The sequence below is a fragment of the Sinocyclocheilus grahami genome, unplaced genomic scaffold, assembly GCF_001515645.1.
Source record: "Sinocyclocheilus grahami isolate Dianchi unplaced genomic scaffold, SAMN03320097.WGS_v1.1 scaffold412.1, whole genome shotgun sequence".
In the NCBI taxonomy this organism is placed as follows: Eukaryota; Metazoa; Chordata; class Actinopteri; order Cypriniformes; family Cyprinidae; genus Sinocyclocheilus; species Sinocyclocheilus grahami.
This window is the reverse complement of record NW_015505591.1, coordinates 180821-203243: the sequence shown is the minus strand read 5'-3', so window position 1 is coordinate 203243 and position 22423 is coordinate 180821. Positions and strand designations below refer to the sequence as shown.

At 35.6% G+C, this 22423-nt stretch overlaps 1 protein-coding gene across 1 annotated transcript in view; it reads right to left on the bottom strand.

Moving 5' to 3' along the window:
• nos1apa (nitric oxide synthase 1 (neuronal) adaptor protein a) overlaps window positions 1-22423 on the bottom strand; it is a 119098-nt gene that overhangs the window by 18793 nt on the left and 77882 nt on the right. Inside the window, exons 7-9 of the mRNA XM_016232512.1 lie at window positions 21682-21839; window positions 6980-7131; window positions 1197-1372 (exon numbers count right to left, since the gene is read on the bottom strand). Coding sequence (XP_016087998.1) covers window positions 1197-1372; window positions 6980-7131; window positions 21682-21839 — 486 coding nt within the window. The remainder of the gene's footprint in view (window positions 1-1196; window positions 1373-6979; window positions 7132-21681; window positions 21840-22423) is intronic.

Below are 22423 nucleotides of genomic sequence, written 5' to 3'. Positions count from 1 at the left end.
CTACACGGATCCCTTCCATATAACTAAACACAGCAACATAAACATCACAAATCAAAACATTGGTGAATGTGTGTGGAAACAACGTGAATGTATGGAAATGTCTGTGCCTGTGCATAAATACAATGTGCGATCAGTGCATGAAGAGCACTCACACGCATTATAATAACGGACTCACGCGTGCTTACTGTACGACTCTTGTACGCCACCGCAATCGCCTTTACCTTGAATGCAGTCTTCATCCATCAAAACTTTACTAGCGAGACTGGTTATCCAGTCGAGAAAACGTAGTTTGCGTCTCATCTGGCCATACAGCGTTGAGATGTGTTGACAATCCGTTCAGTCTGTACTTCACACAAGCGCGTGACGTGTGAGGGCTCGCGCTCTTCAGAGACAATCACAGAATATGACAGAGCTTGTGTTTAAAAGCGAAACACACTGGAATGAATAATTCACTGAAAACGCAACGCGAGTCTCTGTTCTCTCTGCAATCTCTGATGTAATCAGACTGGTTTCCTTTATATTAGCGCTGTTTTGGACGGATTGTTTGAATGCATTCGCTTCGATCATTGGACTGAAAACTTTCCCGGAGTTTAGCGGCTTAAAAGGATCTAACCGCAAGCAGAGTAGCAAAATTGGGTTAAAGGGTTAGAATAGAAAATGTGCTTCAGTAATTTTGCGTTAATTGCGTTAAATTATTTTAACACGCTAAGGATTGTAAAATTATTTGCATGCGTTAACGATGACAGCCCTAATTATTATTATTATAATATGAAAAATACATTAACATTTAGCAATTTAATACTAATAACAATAACAACTTTTAAAACTTTTGCTCAAAGGTTTAACTGAACAATCGAAATGCAATACTATTGTACTCAATGCATGGATATACTGTACAGCACAAGGATGTCAGTAGATTAAAAATTAATTGTGAATAATTGCATGATTCTAATAATTCTGCTTAATCTAACGACTATAAATAAATATTTTCATACCAAAATGTATATTCAATCTTAATGTACTTATTATTTTTTTTTTTACAACAAATAATGCAATATGGATGTTTTAATGGATGCAGAAAAGATGCTTTACTGAAACACAGACCTCCTGTGCTTATTCTTCCATTATGAAGGGTATTAAATAAAGGCTTTTAAGGTTACTCCCTAGCACTGCTGAACACAGGAAATCATACTCACTAGAGCCATTCCCAGTCAGCTTGAGCTCTAGCTCCTGAACCTGTTTGACCAGGAGAGAAATATGCTGCAGTAGGTCCTTATTCTGCAGCAGCAGCTGGTGAACTCGAGCCTGGGCCTCAATCCTCGCCGCAGCTTCTGCAGAGAGCTGATCCTTCAGCAGATGAACCTGAGGAACAAACCAAAGTATGCATGCTTAACTACAGCAGAATGTTCTACCAACCAACACGGAGACCTCCAGCAGTTAATATGCTGTATTATCCTAGAGTCGCCTCTACTATGGACAAAAACTCAAACCGGCTCAATGTACTTTTCAGCTCCAACTCAAAAGCATTATGCAAATTTAAAGTGATATTTTTTAAAAATAAAAGAAGAAAAAGTTTTAGGTTTTCATTTGATTAAACTTTAAGGCCATCATTTCATAATTAATACCAGAATTTGCCTTTGTTCAGCTTCGGAAGAATATGTCTGAACACACTGGGATCCTGTCTGGGTTCAAGAGTTCAAGGAAATGAAAATAATCTTTTTATTGTTATTCTGAGAATTTCAAAGTCCTACTTGAATGTATTTATATATTTAAGGTTAAACATCTTTAAAAGATTTTTATCTACAGTCACCCCATTATATAATTTGGTATGCAGTTCTATTTAATATATTTTGAATGCATTTATATTGAATGTGAAAAATTTATGGCAAACTTTATAAAGTGTTACTATGAAGGTCATCTCATTTACTGTATAAGTAGCGGCATTAATAAAAAATTAAAAAGCGCTTTCATCCGAAAACTTCTTTATCACAACAACATAAAATAACTTAAAAAAAAAAAGATATTTTATGTTCCTGACATCAGCTGTATTTTAAGAGTAATGACGAAATAATATGAAGAGCAACAGTGGAAGGACAAATGCCTGTTATATCTGATTTAAAAAAAAAATCAAAAATCTAATAAATACAATATAACAATACTAATAATAATTATTCAATATTTTTATATTTACTTATATAAATTATAATTAAATCAGAGCAACATTTTCTCTTCCACAAATACAATGCAAGTTTTAGCAAAAAATTATACATAAATATATTAAAAATAATAAACAAATAAGCCATTAAATATTACAGATAAATATTATCACTGAATACTTAAGAGTATTCAATTTACACAGCTTTAGTCAAGTAATAATTAACTTAATCCTAAATAAAGGAATTATCTGGAATAGTCTAACAAACCTCCATTACCATAAGTACCAGAAAAAGTCCTCCACACATTTTATGAATTACTGCTTGGTTTGTCCGGCTAATGACAAATGGCCAGCTATAAAGATTTCCAAAGCGATTATGATGCACTTGAGTGTCCTTCATAAGTTCTACCATTCTACCTAGCGATAGACGGGCGAATCCATTTCCGCCAGTAGCTTATCCTGAGCACCGTCTAAGTATCTGTTTGCTCCTAAAGCCACCGCGGCTGCCCTCCAAGGGGTACGGGGTGATTTATGACCTAGCTTAAACAGCGTGCCTGCTCGTGCTGCCTGCCCTTAAGAACAATACATTCTCCAGACAAAGCCAATGAGCCATCAAGATCAGGCCAGCAGGGAGTAGCGCAAAAGATTGAGGAAAAAAAATTACCATACTGTAAATGTAGACTGAAAGCTTAGTTCAGGTTGAGCCGCTTGCCATCAGTTCTCGAGTGCAGTGCTTGTATGCATGTGTGTGTGTATGTTTTCTGACAAAGAGTGATTGTCTTTGGGAGAAGAGCTGCCTACCATGACAAAATATGTTGTTCTCAAAAGGATATAGGATGTAAATGTATACAAGCCTCATATTTCATGCTGTCATGGTTTTATATCTCAATCTGAGTGGGGTACATTCATCAGCAAGGCAAGTCAGGGTAAATGTTGGAGTCCAAATGCTTTGATGATCATCATTTTCCTCGATGACATACAAAAGCTGTATTTCTTTTCCTTGTCTTTAAAGTAAACAACAAAAGCAGCAATGAAGAGCTGTTTAACATCAACACATTGCCACTGCAATCAGTTATTCTTTGTTTCATTTTCACATCTACTAATTAAGCAATTAAAAGTTCACTATCCAATTATGGCTACAAAATGAAAAGAGAACAGTAATATATTTGACTATGGCGGAAAATATTAACAATATTTTCTGGCAGTAATATTAGCATATAGCGTGAGCAATATTAGTTATAGTGCTGTTGTAAAAAAAAAACAGGAGGTTACCAAGTAAACAGAGCAGAGTCTTTTTCAACATCAAGGACATGAATTTCAACAACTTAACCAGGTTTAAAGTCTCTAAGGTGAAGTCCAAGGAGTGGCCTAGCCCGTCTCCCGATCTCAACCCCATAGAAAATCTTTGGAGGGAGTTGAAAATCCGTGTTGCCCCGCGACAGCCCCAAAACATTACTGCTCTAGAGGAGATCTGCATGGAGGAATGGGCCAAAATACCAGCAACAGTGTGTGAAAACCTTGTGAAGACTTACAGAAAACGTTTGACCTCTGTCATTGCCAACAAAGGGTATATAAAGTATTGAGATGAAATTTTGTTATTGACCAAATACTTATTTTCCACCATAATTTGCAAATAAATTCGTTAAAAATCCTACAATGTGATTTTCTGGATTTCTTTTTCTCATTTTGTCTCTCATAGTTGAGGTATACCTATGATGAAAATGACAGGCCTCTCTCATCTTTTTAAGTGGGAGAACTTGCACAATTGGTGGCTGACTAAATACTTTTTTCCCCACTGTATATGGGTATCAACTGTTCTTATCCTGATTACTCCACATGCTCTTATCATGTTTTGGTATTATCATAGTATAGTATTGCATTTCAAAACAGGTTGAAATTAACTTAATTTTTCTTTATTGACAAGTTGTAGTTACTTTTTAAATCCCAAATTGGCCTTTAAAAACAAAATGTGCCATAAAGGGATAGGAAAACTGACACAATAGTCCACGTGACATTAGTGGTTCAACCGTAATGTTATGAAGCTACGAGAATAGTTTTTGTGCACAAAGAAAACAACGTGGTAGCCTTGAATGTGTCAGTTACGTTGCTGTCTATGCATGGTCAGACAGCTCTCGAATTTCATCAAAAATATTTTAATTTGTGTTCCGAAGATGAATGATGGTCTTACGACATGAGGGTGAGTAATTAATGACAGAATTTTCGTTTTTGGGTGAACTATCCTTTTAAAAACCAAACCAGAACACAACACAACACAACACAAATCAAATCAACAATCGGAGCCCTCAAAATCCTTCTGAATTTTGGATTAAAGTTCATGGGTAAGGAATGATCAATGCTCAGTCTGCATGCACTAGTCTTATGTAAAAACACCCCTAAATCTCACATTTACACTGTTTTCTAAACCCTTTTCCATGCTTTCTCAAGAGAACCGATTTAATGGCACTAGGATGTCACCAAATGATTCACTTTCACAGACATAACCTAGAGACCTCTAAAAAAAGGTAATTTATGTGATTCATGTTCTAACAATCTATTTAATCACACATATTTAAAGTGGAGACTTTCATGACCATAGTCATTTCAAAGCACAAATGCAATCTTTTTTTCCCTTCCACTGCACTGTAGTCATTACAAGGTTTTTATAGGGCTGTTTATTCCATTGTTGCTGCCCTCAAATGGCACAAAGAAATTACATCAAATATTTCAAGGCTGATTTTTCTTTAAACACCCCATTGAAAGCTGCATGAGGGCATGAAAAAAAAATAAGTGGAAAACAAGCCGTGCTGAAATACAAAGCATTTAGAGAGGCTATTTTCTATAAACCCTCTGTATACATATCTCTATTTTTTTTTTACTAAACAGCAACCATAACAAGGCTTTCATTTAAGAGAAACCACATTTGACTCGTGCAGTACTAGAACTCAGATACATAAGAAATTTTGCCTGAATTGCTTTCATAAAACTTCTTCAATATACAAACATGTAAAACTGATTTTTGGGAGATTTGACGTGGGCATCGTTTTCAGGACATGGCAGAAGCCAAATGTGACCCTGGACCACAAAACCAGTCCAGTACATGGTATGGGTCAAAATTATCGATTTTTCTTTTATGGCAAAAATCATTATTATATTAAGTAACAATAATGTTCCATGAAGATATTTTGTAAATTTCCTACTGTAAATATATAAAAACTTCATTTTTGATTAGTAATATTAATTGCTAAGGACTTTTTTTGGATAAATTTAAAGGCGATTTTCTCAATATTTAGATTTTTTTGCACCCTCAGATTCCAGATTTTCAAATAGTTGTATCTCGACCAAATATTGTCCTATCCATACATCAATGGAAAGCTTATTTATTCAGCCTTCAGCTGATGTATACATTTAAATTTCCCAAAATTTACACTTAAGACTGGTTTTGTGGTCCAGGGTCACAAAGGTGTTTGACTAATTTTATCTGTACTGAACTGTCTTAAGGAGAATCTTCCACCAGAATATGATTAAAAGAAACACAAAGACCTTCCTCCACAAATAACCCACTCCACCACTAATCCAGACTTCAGAAAAGCAAATATCGTTTCATCTGCCGATCATTTTCCCTAAGGATGAGAGCCACTGCAAAACAAATGGAGAAATAAATTAATAAGTGACGATTGACCTGCGTGTGCCGCTTTGATAGCGTGCTTCAAAGAGTCTCCTCTTCTTCAGTGACTGAAGACATCACAGCAGCCAGACCAAAGCCACAGTTTGTTTCTCTTTGAGCGTGTTGTTATATTATGAATATATGAATCTGGGTACGTTTTCAACTGGCTGGCTTTGCTTATCAGAGTTATGACAGGATGGACATCCATTGACATCCTCAACACACCTTAAAGCGACATGCAGACACAAAGATGTGGGTCAAAGGAGCGTGGAACAAAATTCCACCCCCTGTAACACCATTCTCAGACCTGTGAAGAAGAGCGTCAAGTGTCTTTCTTTCTCACACACACACACACACACACACACACACACACACACACAGACACACACACACACACAGACACACACACACACACACAAACAAAACAAGCACTTTCTTAAGAGAGAGAGCACCCTCTGGCTGAGCATAATGCTTATGAAAAACAATGGCTTTCTCCTCTTGCCAAACACTTGGTGTAAAACTGTGGCTAAACAAGCAAACCACATGCTCTCAAAGGCTGAATAAATAAACCAGTCTAGTGCCGGAAAGAACGAAAATGCTTCAGAGCGGTTTTGTGCACTCCAAGCCATTCACAACCAGTTCTAATGTTGGGATTTGTAGCTAAGGTTCACATTGAGACCACCGTAGCCGATCGAGCATGAGAAAATACTTTAAATTGGAGGCAACAGTTTTTGTAAAAGTGCTACTACAAGAAATAGATTTTCTTTACAGAATAACAATGTTTGGTGAACACCTACATTTCGATCCACAATTAAGACTGTTAAGACACAATTAAGAAAAAATAATTTCAGATTTCAATAATATATTGAGCAAACAGTTTGACAAAACAGCTCAAGTACTTAAAAAGGAACTAGATGAGACCTGACAAAATGCCAAGATTGTCAGTGTAGAAACATTTTACCCAATTTTCCTGCACAAATTTCTGGAGGAACACTTATTGTTTGTATTGTGTTTATTTGTTTGAGGGAAAAATAAATAAATAAATCACTTAAACTCACCTGACCCATAAAAAAAACATAATTTGCAAAATGCACAAAGCACATTAATAAAACCATCCTCAAAAGAATAATACATTTAATTATAGAGGCAAATTAGATGAGCTCACCTGTGTCTGCTGCTGCTGTTGGGTGAGCTGCTGCTGGAGCAGCTGGAGCTGGTGGTGCACAGACAGGGGAGTGCTGGCCGGCAGCTGACTGCCTGAAGGAAGCAGCAACTTAGGGGAAGCCAGCAGGATGTTGGGCTCTTCAGAGGGCTGGAGAAAAAGAGAGAGAACAGTTGTTTTGTCAAGATCGGTAATTAATCTACATGTTCACGATTAAGAGTATAAAAAAAAAGTCTTCTGAAGCCATACGATAGCTTTGTGTGAGGATAAGGAACGACATGAAAAAGCAGAATAAGTTGAAAAGGCATTAAAACAGACAATGCAGAATTGGCAAGGGCCTTTAATAATCAGCAAAATAATAATACAATCTAGTTTAGCAGTCATTAGTGCACAACAAACTCCTTTTCATCCCCTGTGCTTTATGCCAATGTCTTTAGCTTAAAAACAACTGCATGCTTGCCATTAGGATTCAATGCACCACTCTGACCAGCTCTGTGGTCAAAGATGTCTCTTTGCCGGCCCCTACTGAGGTTCAGATATTAATTACAGTAGAACTTGCAGCTTGTGTAGCTGTGCAAACAAACAGAGCTCAGAGGGGTGGGAGGCAGTCAACTGTGACAAATTGTTAGTTTTACCCTACACGGCCAACTTATTTATACACCAGTCGGGATGAAAATATGGTAATGCCAGTTGTCAGATATTGACCTCCCACGTACAGAATGAGGGACTGAGTATGAAAGCTGCAGCAGCAGTGGCCAGAGATAAGACTGATTTTGGTTGAGATTGATGTGCTGCAAAGAGCCCTTTGAAATATTCAGGCATTGCCTGGTGCTGAATCACTAAACGGATGGCTAGACACACCAAACCAGACTTCAGTCTTTTGAAAAATCGAACATGAGCATCTACTAGACATAAAACTGATATGGACCCCCTAAAGCATGCATTTCAAGTGTCATTTTTTTCTTTCTTTCTTTTTCCCCAAAGTTAAAATGTTCTCTAATCCTAATTTAATGCGACAAGAATGTTGTTCAGAACCTGATTCGGTTGTGCATCAAAGCACTGCTTTTGGAGTGGTCTAAAAACAGATGATTGAAAGTTTTGTGCAGAACTACCTATACAAACAATGGAAAACAGAGCAGGTCAGAAAGGGAAGATGGGGTGAAAAAGCATTTTATATTATATTTACTAACCATGCGTATGCATGTGTTTATGTGTAAAATCATCACAATTTAAATAGTAATCTTGATTCATCAAAAATTCACCATAAAATGTATTACATATAAGATAAAATTTTGTAGTTAAGGCAATTTTGGGTTACACTTTACTTGAAGGGGTGTGCATAAGACTGACATGACACCTTCATAATCATGACATGACACCTACATAATCAAGACATGACACATGCCATGAATATGAAGGTTTTTAATGCATGTTTATGACAACTGTCATTAAGTGTCATTCGCTCAGTTATGTCATTTTTAATGCAAATATGACATTATTTGACCTACCCCTACCCTTACCCCTAACCATAGCCCATAACAAATACATCTCAAACAATGTCATCTTTGCATTAAAAATTACATAACTGAGCGAATGACACTTAATGACAGTTGTCATAAACATGCATACAACCTCCTTCATATTCATGTTAGTCTTATGCACACCCCTTCAAGTAAAGTGTTACCCAATTTTGTAAGCCAAGTTTTTAAAATATGCACTACTGATTAAAATATATTTTTTAAGTTTCAAATTTATTTAGCAAGGACACATTAATGAAAGACAAAAGAACATGGAATTCTTTGTTACACAAAAATAAACTGTATTTCTAAAGTGCTTTTGAACTTTCCATTCATTAAAGAAAACTGAAAAAATGCATCATGGTTTCCACAAAAAAGATTAGGCATCACATTTTCAACATTAATAATAATAAATATAAATGTTTCTTGAGCACAAAATCAGCATAATATAATGATTTCTGAAGGATCATGAGCTACTGAAGAGTTAAGTAATGACTTCTGAAAATTCAGCTTTGCCATCACAGGAATAAATGACACTTTAAAATATATTAAAATATATAAAATAGTTCAATTTAAGTAATATGTCATCATATTTTTGATTTGACTATTTAATCAAATACATGCTGCCTTGGTGAGCATAAGAGACTGGCATTTAGTCTAATCTAAATGTTTATTGTGTTTTAACTGGTTTTGAGAATGGTGAAGGAGGCCTATTATTTACAGATTGGATGACCCTAGTGGCAGAAAAATCTAATTTTCCTTTAAACAATTCATAATCAAATGGCAAAAATTACTTTTTTTATATTCCCAGAAAACCATGCATCCAGTGAAGGAGGCTTTTACTTAAGATTGATGTCAAATAAGACTGCAGGGCAGTATATTGGAAAAGATGTTCACCTCAGCTTCTCATGTTTTTCATTTCTCACATATTGGTGGTGGTTCAGGTCGACTGATGAGGATTTCCTTCTGTGTGTGTCTACTGACAGCTGTTTATTTGGGCAGTGCTGCAGAATGGCATGTTGTAAACAACACCTGCTCTCACAGACGCCTCACAGTGAATCTATGTCAGCCGGAGACATCCACTGAATTCATAGCTTGAAAAATCTGCATAGTGCATCTGGGGGAAATATTCTGCGAATTATATTACTGCCCATCTTATGATATAAACTGAAAAACTGAAGATAAGCATGACTCTGCTGATAAAATATTTGCTACTTTTGTGCTGTGCAAGTTTGAAGTCATCATATCACAAAGCATAAATCATGAACAAAATCATTTGTTATGAACAGAGTGTCTGGACTGAGCACACTGCAACTGTCTGAAAAACAAACACAGGAAGAAGTTTGGATGGGCTTAATGAATATTTTCTTAATTAATTAGCACATTCTTAATAAATGATTCATTGATGAATATATTTTACAGACTTCAAATTGTACGGCACAGCTGAACAAATGCTGCAGAAACAGATCCTTGATGTGTGAGACAGACTAAAAGAGCTTTTCATGCTTTCTGAGACATGAGATAAAACCGGCTATAGAAATGAAGAAAGAAAAGTTCCTCGTTCTTCCAGAATGTGTTTTTCTTGCAGTAACTCAACAAACGCTATACTAAATAGTCATTCCCCCTGCAAATTTAGCATTCAAGTACAATTAAGAAGAAAATGATACCACAGGATTATTTAAAACTGATTTCCAGCTCCATCTATTGAATTGTCACCACTGACAGATAAAAAAATCTTATGGTTTTGATAGCTTATGGTGTCAAAAACAAACATATTCAAATTAAATCCACATTTATCGCATGCAATAACCATTTTACTGGCGTTTTACTTAAAATGAGGCAAATTAGCTAAAACATTTTTTTTTATAAAACTATCCAATTTCTTTACAGTATGGGTAATGGAGTTGGCATAAGAAAAAGTATATACAGTATTAAGTTTGCTATTCAAAACCTAACCAAAAGCAAAGATATATTTACAACTGGTCTTTATTGCATTTATTTCCATACTGAATTGAGATCTGTTGTCTACAAATGTTTAATCATCTAAAGCTGTTTTCACTGCAAAGTTGGCACAGAAACCATGTTGCGTGTTGGATTATCATGCACAGCCGACAGAAAACAAGACACGAGCCATTATGACAGCGACAAAGTTTATGACTGCTCTAATTTGAGATTTCATTTATGCAGAGCTTAAGTTTTTGCTGCCTAGCAAGCACCAGCATTTCCTTGCAAATATAGTTTATCTATGATGGTTATTGGAATATTTCCATCCCTCCACAGGGAATAATTACACTATCATCTGTTCTGAAAGCTGTATGCTTTTTTTTTTTTTTTTTGCTGTGTAACAGGAAATACAATGCAGAACAGTATTTGGTAAATGGTTGTAGAAAACACATCTGTTAAAAGGTATCAAGGGAAATAGCGTTCATTTGAGTGCTTTCAATTAACCGCTGCAGAAAAACCCAATTAGTTCATCTGTGCTTATGTGATGTATGTGTAATCAACAGGAGCTACTAAAAGCCTGCAGTGCTGCTTTAGCAATCATCTCCAGGATCCATGAACACCTGAGGTTTTGGACTGGGTCAAATATAAACCTACAGTGGGCAGAAAAACGCCAGCAAGGAAGAACATGGAAACGTCTGTCATGCTTCACAAACTCAACTCTCTAAAGGTTGTTTCACACGGGATGCTTTGTCTCCACACATGTTCCTTTGTTTCTGTAGTTGGCAGTTCTCATGTGGTGGTTAGGGGTTGATGTTGCCCAGAAGATTCCTTATGGAGACTTTCAATGCAATACAATGACAACAATCTCTAATGTCAAAGTATAACATCAAAATGGGAAACAAATAAAATCACAAATTTCTAAAGAGGAAAAAAAGGGAAAGACTAAGAAGCAGTGTCAATATGTGAGCAAATAATACAGCAATCTATGGCGTACACTGCTATTATAGTACAAATAACCTCATTATATATATATATATAATGTTAATCCATTATTATGGTAGCTGCCGAATGTTTTTCAACTGAAAGTTCATACAGAGGGTAGGTATATAACACTAACTGTAAAAAACCTGTGTTTAGATTCTATGAGATTTATATGTCACACAGATTTGTGTTGCATCGCCAGACTTTTGACAACCAGTAGAAAGCCTTTTCCACTTTACAGCTTCCACTGCACAAGCAAACTGCCAACCTAGAGTTTTCTGTCCATCCACATATAAAAGTAAACACTTTTTCTCACTACTGTTCAAGTTTGGGGTTTCTTTGTTTTGTTTTTGAAAGAAATCTCTCATGCTCTCCAAGGCTGAATAAAACACAGTAATATACATTAAACACAGTAATATTGTGAAATATGGTTACAATTTAAAATAACCTTTTTCTATTTTAATATATAATTCATTCATGTTAAGGCAAAGCTGAATTTTCAGCAGCCATTACTTCTTTAGTGTTACATGATCCTTCAGAAATCATTATAATGCCAATTTGGTCAACAGTATTTCTTATTATCAATGTTGAAAACAGTTGTGTTGCTTAATATTTTTGTAGAAATTATATCTTTTTTTTAATACAGTCTTGCTCAAGTATTAATGTCTTTAAAACTTTTGAACAGTAGTGTAAAATGCAAAACAGAGTTTTGCTCATGGACACTAGTTTAATGTACTTGCTTCAATCTCTCAGCATCTGAAGATTTGTTGGCACAAATCAGCTTAACTTTATCAAATCCAGTAATTACTGTATACTTAAAAGTTGTTTCAAAGCACAAAATTGTGAAAAAGTGAGCCAATCAGATTGGAACAGCTGCTTTTGAGCCAGCTCTTACTATTTTCATGTACAAAACGCATCAGACAGGCTGAGATTATTAAGACACCTACTAGTCAAAAAACACATCACCGGAAAGTTTGCAGAGTCTCAAAGTGTGTATCGACTTTACAAAGCAGATAAGCTGACTGTCATTCTGAGCAGAAACTTCTTGGGGAAAAAAAGTTGATTCCTACATGTATCCTTCTAAACATCAAAAAACTTCTTATCTGGCACGTAAAGCTAAGATGAAAATGTGCTGAGGTCTCTGATAGTCCAGGATGGATGTTCTGTACTTGAAAGCAATGCATTTAAAAGAGGATTACATCTAACAACAAACTAAACCACCTCTGCCTGAGAAAGTCTGCACATCTTGCATTAAAAAGAAAATATGCTGAGTGTTACAATGTAAGTCTTTCTTTCAAGCACACAATTACTATGCTGGTCTTTTTGATAATTGGTGAAACAATTCAGCAGTCTAACAGCGCTGCGTATTGATTATACAAGAAACAAACGTAAAGACCTGAATGTAAATAAGGAATTTTTTTTAAACATGGTTTGATATTCCAGTCAGACACAGAACGACACACATCGAAACACACTCAGCAGCACGTGAAATACAACAAGCTTGGGAGCAAAATGCTATAACTCATGTCTGTAGATTAGACACATTGCCTCTCCGGAACCTGTGCAATATGTCGAACTTTCTGAATATGTGAAGTGTCGGTTGTACCCTAGTGAGAGCACTGAGCCCTTGAGGGTAAACGAAGGTAAAAGAGCAATGTTCAGCTCACAGCTGGGGTGACTGAGATTTGCTAGCGGCCACACAAATGCCCTCATTGTTTTTCTGCTCAGGGCTTTCTGCAAGGCAGATTGCTGCCTCCTGTTTATTGACTTTTTTTTTCTTTTCCGGAGACGTCCTTGACAGTGTTAGAGACGTATAGAGGGATTTATTGTGATGTTACACAAATTTGCTTTCTTGCTTCTGGGTTTATCAGACAAGAAGCTTTTAGTGACAGCATCGAGAAGCACATTATGAAATGTAAAAATATTTGTTAACATTTGATTGCAAAAGTTACTACAGTACTTTCATAGCAAATGCAAAACCCTTTTTATTATATATATATATATATATATATATATATATATAGAAAGAAAGAACGAACGATTTAATAATAATTTAGTTTAATCTCTACTTGGATTGTACCACCTTCCTCTGTCATTCACTGGGACCTGCCATTGTTCACCAAACTCACAACAACTCTCTTCTTCTTAAACCCAGTAAAGCAGAAGGATAAAAATGGGAGGGATTCAAACAATTGGTGGCTGACTAAATACTTTTTTTCCCCACTGTATAATACGTAGAACGTTTTGGACAGCTCTTGTTGAATTAAACATGAAGGGTGAATGAGAGCATAAACACCCGAGTCAGTGCTATGAAGAACAAAAAAAATACTTCAACTAAATATAAGAAACTATAGCCTACTCTGAAGACCGTGTCACAGAAATGCTTAAAATGTGATAAAACACCCTTACGGTGCTATAAAATTAAAGTAGACTACATTTCACTTGTAGTCTACCAGCCTCATTAATAAGAAAAATCAAAAGTGCAGCTCTTTAATCTAAAGAGATCTTGAGGCTTTGTGGCCCTTGAGCTTTTCAAAGTTGAGTAGCCCTGAGGACAGGAACATGACATTGGGGACTAGAATACAATGCTGAAGGATTTTAACAGCAAAGACAGTGAGCACTGTTACCTTTCTCACTAACATGACAGTCTTGAGACAATAATGTCTGAAAAGTCACAAGAGAAAACAGTTTGCATTGTTATAGTTATAACACTAAAAGTTGCCTGAGGGTACAGGCACACCCTAGACAATAATACAGCTTCAAAAAGATCAGACAAAACGAGTGCGTCCGCATGGATTTCCTCCATTGAGATGTCAGGATTTAAAGAGTATAGAATAATGACCTGAAACATCAAACAATCTCAAATAACCACTTTTTACAGCAAGTTTATAAAGGATCCTTTTCCCACTGTGGTGGTTCATTCAGCACCTTGAAAAATACAGAATGGCATTAAATATCATGAGCTGGGATGGTTCTCAGACACAGTCTGAAGGAGAATCAAAAGAGGTCCAAGCTGTTATATAGCTAACTAACACTAAAGATGATCAAGTGCCACCATAAAGCTGTTGGCTTTTATTGTCTTCCACGCTTTCAAACTAATGTAAAATGTCACTGTAACACATTAGCATATGGATAGAAGTGAATGAACTAATCATGCATTGAATAATTGTGCATCCTTTCTAAATTTATGACTGAATGAATTATAAAGACAAAAGGGCTTTGTTATAATGTCTGAAAGATCATTGAGAGTGAAATGCCAAAGCTTTATCAGCATTTAGACTACACATCTCAGCATAGTCGAAGTTGCTCAGTTGAAATTCATTTGTAGTTTGCTTTTTTTAGGCATCCATTGTTACCTAGCAGAGACGATTCAATATCTGTTTGGTTCCCTACGGTTAACAGTGTTGGCGCAGAAAGTGCAAAGGCTGTTTTCTGTATGAATACTAAATCAACAGTAAGAAAATTGTTTATTTTCTTTCTAACTGTCCATCTCTTCTTTTCTATTTCATTCTTTGTTTGCTGGAGAAAAAGCACCTTACGACTTTTCTGTTTCATTCGTGACACTAATGCACTGGCATGCCAGAATACAAGCTTTTCAAAGATGACATATAAAAATAATACACACAAACTGCACACATTTACGAACGTACATATGTTTTTCTATAAGATTTGTGTTTAAACACTTAAGTGTAAAAAGGGACTAACTTTTCTGGGTATATGAGTTCATCTCTCATGCATGGCAAACATTAAAGTGATAAAACTAAACTGGCTGCAAAGGCTCTTGACGCAGAAAGCTTTTCCTTTTCCAAGTCTGTTCTTTTATGCCTCCTCTCAGCTGCAACGAAATGAATGTGCGTAGAGGAAAAACTAAGTAAAAGGATGCTAATTAAGGCAAAGTAAGGGAAATCTACAGTCTACAGCACCACGGCAAAAGAAATTGTGTCTAAGAGCTGTGAGCTTGCCGTCTGAATTGAATACGATGGAAGAGGAAGACTGGTAGCTGTGAAATAATACAAACACTAGAAATAAATATATAAAATCTATATGTACTTGTTTAGCAGACAGCAACTCTGAGTGATATATTGGCAAAATAAACATTTTATCTGTTACATGGGAATCAAACCCATGACCTGAGCATTGCTGGCATCATGTTCGGTTATTGTGTGCAACAAGGACAGTGGGTTTCTGTTGCCCAACTAAACAACAGTGAGCAAATAACTCTAAATAAAAGTTACTTATTCAGTTACTAAACAAAAATTATTAAAAAACAAAACAAAACAACAGAAAAAAAGATGAGTAAAAGGAGTGCAAGACGAGCATTTGTGGTTAAAAAGTATATAAATTTTTTTGTTTTTGTTCCAAAGTCTCTCTATTTTTTAACCAAATCTTTTTTTTTAAAAAATGAACAGACACTCTTATATCTGATTTTATCTGGAATAGGAAAACACCTTGGAAGCGTAAAAATATACTGCAAAGACATCGTTCTCGGGGTGGACTGTCTCTCCCGAATTTTCAACAATTCTATTGGGCTTCTAATATTACATTTATGTTGTACTGGGTTAACGCTTCTGACAGTCAAGCATGGCTGTTGTTAGAAAAAGCTTCTTGTAAATCTGCATTATCTGCTTTACTTTGTACAAAGATTCCTCTTTCTGACCCAGTGTCTAGACGTTCTCTGAATCCAATTGTTAGAGCATCTTTTAAAATATGGAATCAGTTTAGACAAGCTTTTTCGCTTACTGATCTCTCAATGCAGGCTCCTATCATGAGAAATCATATGTTTCCTCCTTCGATTACAGATGCTGCTTTTAATTGCTGGGTAGAGAAAGGACTTGTCACATTGAAGGATCTATATAGTGATTTTAGGGAATGGGGATCACGATGCCGGCTCAACATCGTGATGTCTATCAGCCATCAGCGATGGACGATGGAATTGTCTATCGGTTCAAGCCTAATGAAGAAGCACACCAAACATCCCACTGGCTGCTCTAAAGTGTCTAACCACCAACCTGGTGCAAACAGCAATACATTGGGGGAGGATTTTCTAAAATTGAGCACTAGGGCAAAAGTAAAGCTGCCTCTTACATGGATACATGGACTGAACTTGTTTATCATTAATTATTCAGAGAAACTGACATTGCATTGAAACACATTTTGGCTTATGGGTACCATCTAGCATTTCAGGCCTGAGGACTCTTGAGAGCGAGTCTCCATTCCACCATTCCCCAAAATCCCATCTCCAAACACTTTTCACATTAACAGTCTGATCTGGATAGACACTACTTCTCCAAAATTAAGAAACAGGGCTATATTTACACACAGTCTTCGCACTTTCAGTCTGTGATGTCCAGCTCCTCGGGGGTCTGGCTGGTTTGAGTTATTCTACCTGCATCCAGGAGATATATGGTCCCTGTAACTAAAGGGAACTAATTCGTGGTAGAAACCTGGCTGTTTGCCTGGCAGAGATTGCCTGATATGATCAGAGCTACACAGTAGACTAATTTCTCTATATTTCAGCCTCTGCTATGAAATTCCCAAAGCAGTAGGCTGCCACAGAGTTTCCAGACTGTGGTACTGAGGTCCGACATTGGGTAAAGTTCAGAATAGTTGAGAAGGACTAATTGCTTTCATTAGTTATTCAGTGACCGTTTTGTGCAGAAATCCTCCAAAGCACACTGCGGTCTCTTATAAAATGGGATGCAACCACTTGTGCACACCAAGAGTCCCTGGCCCATTCATTATCAAAGCTCAGAGAGGAACGCCATTCAAACAGTCACAGAAACTCAGAACTTCTCATTTTATTAGAAAGCATCTGCCAATTTCCAAAAACAATATGGTGGGGTGAAACAGAGATTTGCTGCTCTAATTAACTGCCTGCAGGATAGGAAACACAATAAACATGGTAATTTGTTCTACTTTGCATATTAAACAAGCAAGCACACACACATACAACAGAATTCCCGTTTGTAAATGTTATTTTAAACTGATGTAAAGCCAACCATCCCACATTTAATGGGTATAATATATAAAGATTAAAGCTCTTTATATTAATTAGTTGAGGCAGCAAAAAGATGCCTCAACTAAAAAAGAAAAAAAAAATCAGATTTCCAAAATGGTTCTAAAATGAATCAATTAAATACAATTATATAATAATATTAACAAAATAAAAATAAAAAAATGATTCATTTAAATAAATAAAATATCATAAAAAAAAATAAAAAAAAACTCTCTTTAAAACATTTTCAATTCAATTTAAATTAAATCGGAGTAGCACACCAGACCATTTAGAGTGTTATTTATTTCTCCGCCTTACAATTTCGATTAGAAATTATAATAAAGTGACAAGGTCATGTTCAGAATGTGGATTAAAAATGAATTTAAAAATGATAAGGTCACATTCTTAAGTGAAAATACCAGCCAAAATAAAATCTGTGTATGAATATCATTTTAGAAGGGACAAAAAGATTAGTATTCTGCTCACTAACTAATATCCATTGACTCAGACTTAGGGCACATGACCTCAATATAGACAAAGAGCCTTTCAGCAAGCCATTACAAACATTCCCTCATATTTGACTTACTAATCAATTCTACAAATAGATCTCCAACCATGAATCAGGTAAAGTTTCTCTTTAAAGCATGCACTGGGATTTTAATACATTTCAACTACTGAGGAAGAAATTAATATAATCTAATAATTAGCTAGGTTTAAAAAAAAAAAAAAAAAAAAAAACTCCAATATAAGCTGATGTTCATATCGGTAGACTCAAAAGGCACATGGAGTTGACAGAGCACAAGCACAATTGACTGCAGGCTTACCGAACAGCTCTGACACTCGTACCAACCCTAAAAAAACCGCATGAACTCCTACAACAATCAGTCCATTTCCGCTCCACAAGTCCTTGAGGATGGCATGAGTATCCCTGTTCTGCAGAGTACAAGAATCTAAAATGATCTGCTTATGTAGGAGTATGACAGCACACTCTCAGAGGCTTTAATTCATGAAGACGTTTGCTGAAATGCTAAATTTAAATCTCCTGCCAAAAGTGCCAAATGTACACATGTATGATTCAGTTATAAAAATGACATTTCTTTGAAAACCAGAGAGAGACAAGAATAATTTTTTAAGATCAAACAACCTCTTCGATTACATTCACAACGTTGGTGTTTGGAACTGACAACCATATTTACTGGTAATCTTATACTGTCCCATTCACACAACACAGCAGGCAGAAAAGGATAAAAAACTGCCTGTATGATCAAGCAACCAAAGTCAGTGACTTGAATAATATCTGTTACCATGGTAGTAGTAACAGATGACAACAGAAAATGTCAGTGGGTGTCATATCACACATATCACCTAAACTTGTGATTAAAGTTTGTCTGTGACTCCAGTAAATTGAAGCTAGTCGGAAATAGTTGTAAAATTCTGGCAAATAACTTTTTATATAATATTATGGCCAGAAAACCATAAACAGCCAATATTTTAAATCTATATTATAATAAATTCTAAATTATTACTATTTTGATTAAAAATAAAAATTAAATACTGAAAAAATACAATCAATAGATTTATATGTATTGTTTTTGATTTAGCATGATCATGACCATGGCATTATAAAATGTACAGAATGAAAAATGAGCATAGATTTTGAGATTTGCTAAAGATTGAAGTTTATAAACAAAAAAAATTAAGACTGTTAAATGATAAAGTAGGGCTGGGTGATTTGGCAAAAAAAGTTTGACTGATTCTCGATTTATTAAAATATTTTTAACTAGTCAACTTAAAAATGGAACTACAACATGATTCAAATAACTTTTTCTTTATTAACCCTCTAGTTAAATAAAATTCTATTCAAAGTGCACCACACATGAAGTTGTCAACATGATGTAAATGTTAAACAAATCCCTTATTAAATATCTTTGCGGAAAAGATGCATGAACTACAACTACATCCTGTACAAACTTGTCTTATACATGTTATATGTTCAGAAATAATAGGCTACAATGAAAATGCTTCAAAAAATTCTCAACAGTCAATGTAATTCAAATAAAAAATGACTGATTTTATACATAGAATCCAAAAATTGCACACTTGTAAATATATCTGTACATTCATTTAAACAGTTACATTTCTCTATATTTCTACTTCTGTATATAGTGCATTATTTAATTTTCTGTTTTTCTTATATTAGTGTTATACTCCATCGCTTCGGCACTGGAAGCTCCTGTCACCAAGTCAAATTCCTTGTGTGTGTAAACATACTTGGTAATAAAGCTCTTTCTGACTTCTGACGGAATAACACCAGTAGACTATTAATAATAAATGTTCTGTGAAAACAATGAACAGCAGCTTTCAGCCTGTCACCATGATGCAAACATGAAATATCAGACATACAGTAGTAGTTCCAATCTCTGGTAGTTCTTTACAGGTTTTTTTATTTGATTGCGCTGCTTTTCCATTGTTTTTTCTATGTAAACATGACTGTTGCGCTCGCGTCTCTTGCAGCGTCTCATACATTAAAACGCCATTTTAAAAACGCGGCGCTCAAGTTAAGAGAAGTTCAACTCCCATCTTCTTGCATGTTTTTCCTATTCCTCTGCACGCGTCGCATCTTTATCAACACAAAAGCGCATTCTGTGTAAATGGCGCATCACGATATGAGCGCGTCACAGGAGAGCGGCTAATCACATGCGCCGACATGCGGTTGGATCGTTCTTTTCTCTTTACGGTTACTACTGGCATATTGTCGTGTCTAGTTCTGACGTTTGGTAATATTTCTATTAAAAATTGCGTTTCCTCGATCTCAAAAATTTTTTATCGTGGCTAAACATACATTTTAATTAATCGATAAAATCGGAAAAACAGCCCTATAACAAAGCTAAAAGAAATGTAAAAATAGAAGAAATTAACAAAAACAATTAAATATCCAATATGTACAGATATATCCAATATCAATTGATAACGGTAAAAAATGGCAAAGAATAAAATAAAATAAAACAAAATAAAATAAATGATCAAATATACATATATTGTTCATCCCTAAAATAAATGTATTAAACAAACAGGGCAAGCACATTCTTCTAAGAGACTATGGCTAAATTCAAACTACAGAAGAATGTGCTTCAATCAAGACAGGTATGAATTTCTCAAATACTATGAGAAATTCAAAACCGAAGAAAACTATGAAATATTTGAGTATCTGGAATATAGTCTTTAAAAAAAATCATTTTGGTACTTATTTAAAATTTGAGTAGTAGCTGATGCTCAAGGAAACAATGAGGCATGCATTTTATCTAGGAGCCATGCTTTTGTTAACTACACTGCCCCTTTATCCATTAGACTACCACCAAACCTCATTTGAGTTATACTGCATTGCAAAATTTCCATCTGGGTCAAAAACTTTGAAACCAAATGAAATAAGGACACGGTACCTCTGAGGCTGGCATGGAAGCTTTCTCTGGCACAGAGTAAAAGTTTCTGACTGGCTTATAAATTATGGAACAATTATTTGAGACAACCCAAACATCTCTGACATTGTAATTTCCTGAGGAGAGGAGTGTCTTATCAGTCTCAGACATGATTCCAGGCTCATCACCCCAGACACTGATGCAACAAACCCACAAAATTATGCCTGAGCGGAAAGATAAACAGGCATCAGCGAGGTAGAACAAATAAGCTATATGGACAACAGAAAGCCTACATTCAATGGAATAAATACTCATAATGCTATTTTAGGATGACTCAAATCCTCAGTCCAACTCTATTGGAATGCTTGTCATTTGGATGATCCAGATGGTGAAATTTATCCATAGAGATGAATCCGATGCAACCAATACTCCAGTACCTTGTTTGTTACTTTCCTCTCCTCAGCACTAAACTGTCATTACCATAATGATTCTCTTGAAGAATGTCTCAGCTAGTCAGGGTCACAGTATCATTACATAATCCTTTGCAGCACAGCGGCTTTCACACTACAAGATTATGCTAATGGGCTTATAGCTACATCTGGACCCCAGGCTAAACACAGCCACGAGCATAAAACAATCCTAATCTGCAAAACAATAAATGCGTGCTGAATAACCTTCCCTCGATTACTCAAGCTAATTGGAAGATACAGCGCAAAGGATGTGTGCGTAAAAGCTGATACACAGCATTTTAGCAAACCACTTTGAGAGCTCGACATTATAGAAGATTGTGGTTAATTATTGATATGGATTGAATAATTAAGTGGGCAAGCGAGCTGCAGCTGGATACCTTTTTGTCCTTGGTGACATCTTCCTCTTTCTTGGCCACATCCAGGTCAGTGACTCCGCGATTGAACTCGTCCATTGTGCTGTCGGGGAGGGGAAGCTCCTCTGCATCAATGTCTGTCTCATCTGCAGCTGGCTTTTCGGCCCCTGTGAGCTCCCGCCCTTTGAAGAGAAACAATTCATCTTGCTAAATATTTATTATAGAGATGGAAAACATGATATAGGGATTAAAGGAAAAAATAATTGAAAAAAAATTAAATAAGCATGAGACTTTTTATAGGTTTATGCCATCATGCATTGTTTAAAGGGACTAACTTTCTGTTAATGTTGCTTTTATTCACACACAGGTAAATACACAAATGGATTTATTCTGACCAAACACTGATGTTGACTGTGTTAATTGTGGATCCCCTGTGGGACAGTGGTGTTACTGATATGGGGCGACATTGAAGGTTTTGACCACACCTTCACTCGGTCTGTACAGCAGGTCTGTATTTCTGGAAATGGATAGTTGACATGACATGGCAAGCAGTGACAGCCGTGTCCTGTGGTGTGACATGCTATACTACATGTAAAACTATTCTGAACAACATTCTTGTACTGTAATTATATATCATGCATTGGATTTATTACATTAATTGAGGTACTAAATGGAATATTTATATTTTTAAAAATTAAATGTCACACTGTAATAAATTGCAAAAAAAAAGGATAAACAAATAATATATATATATATATATATATAT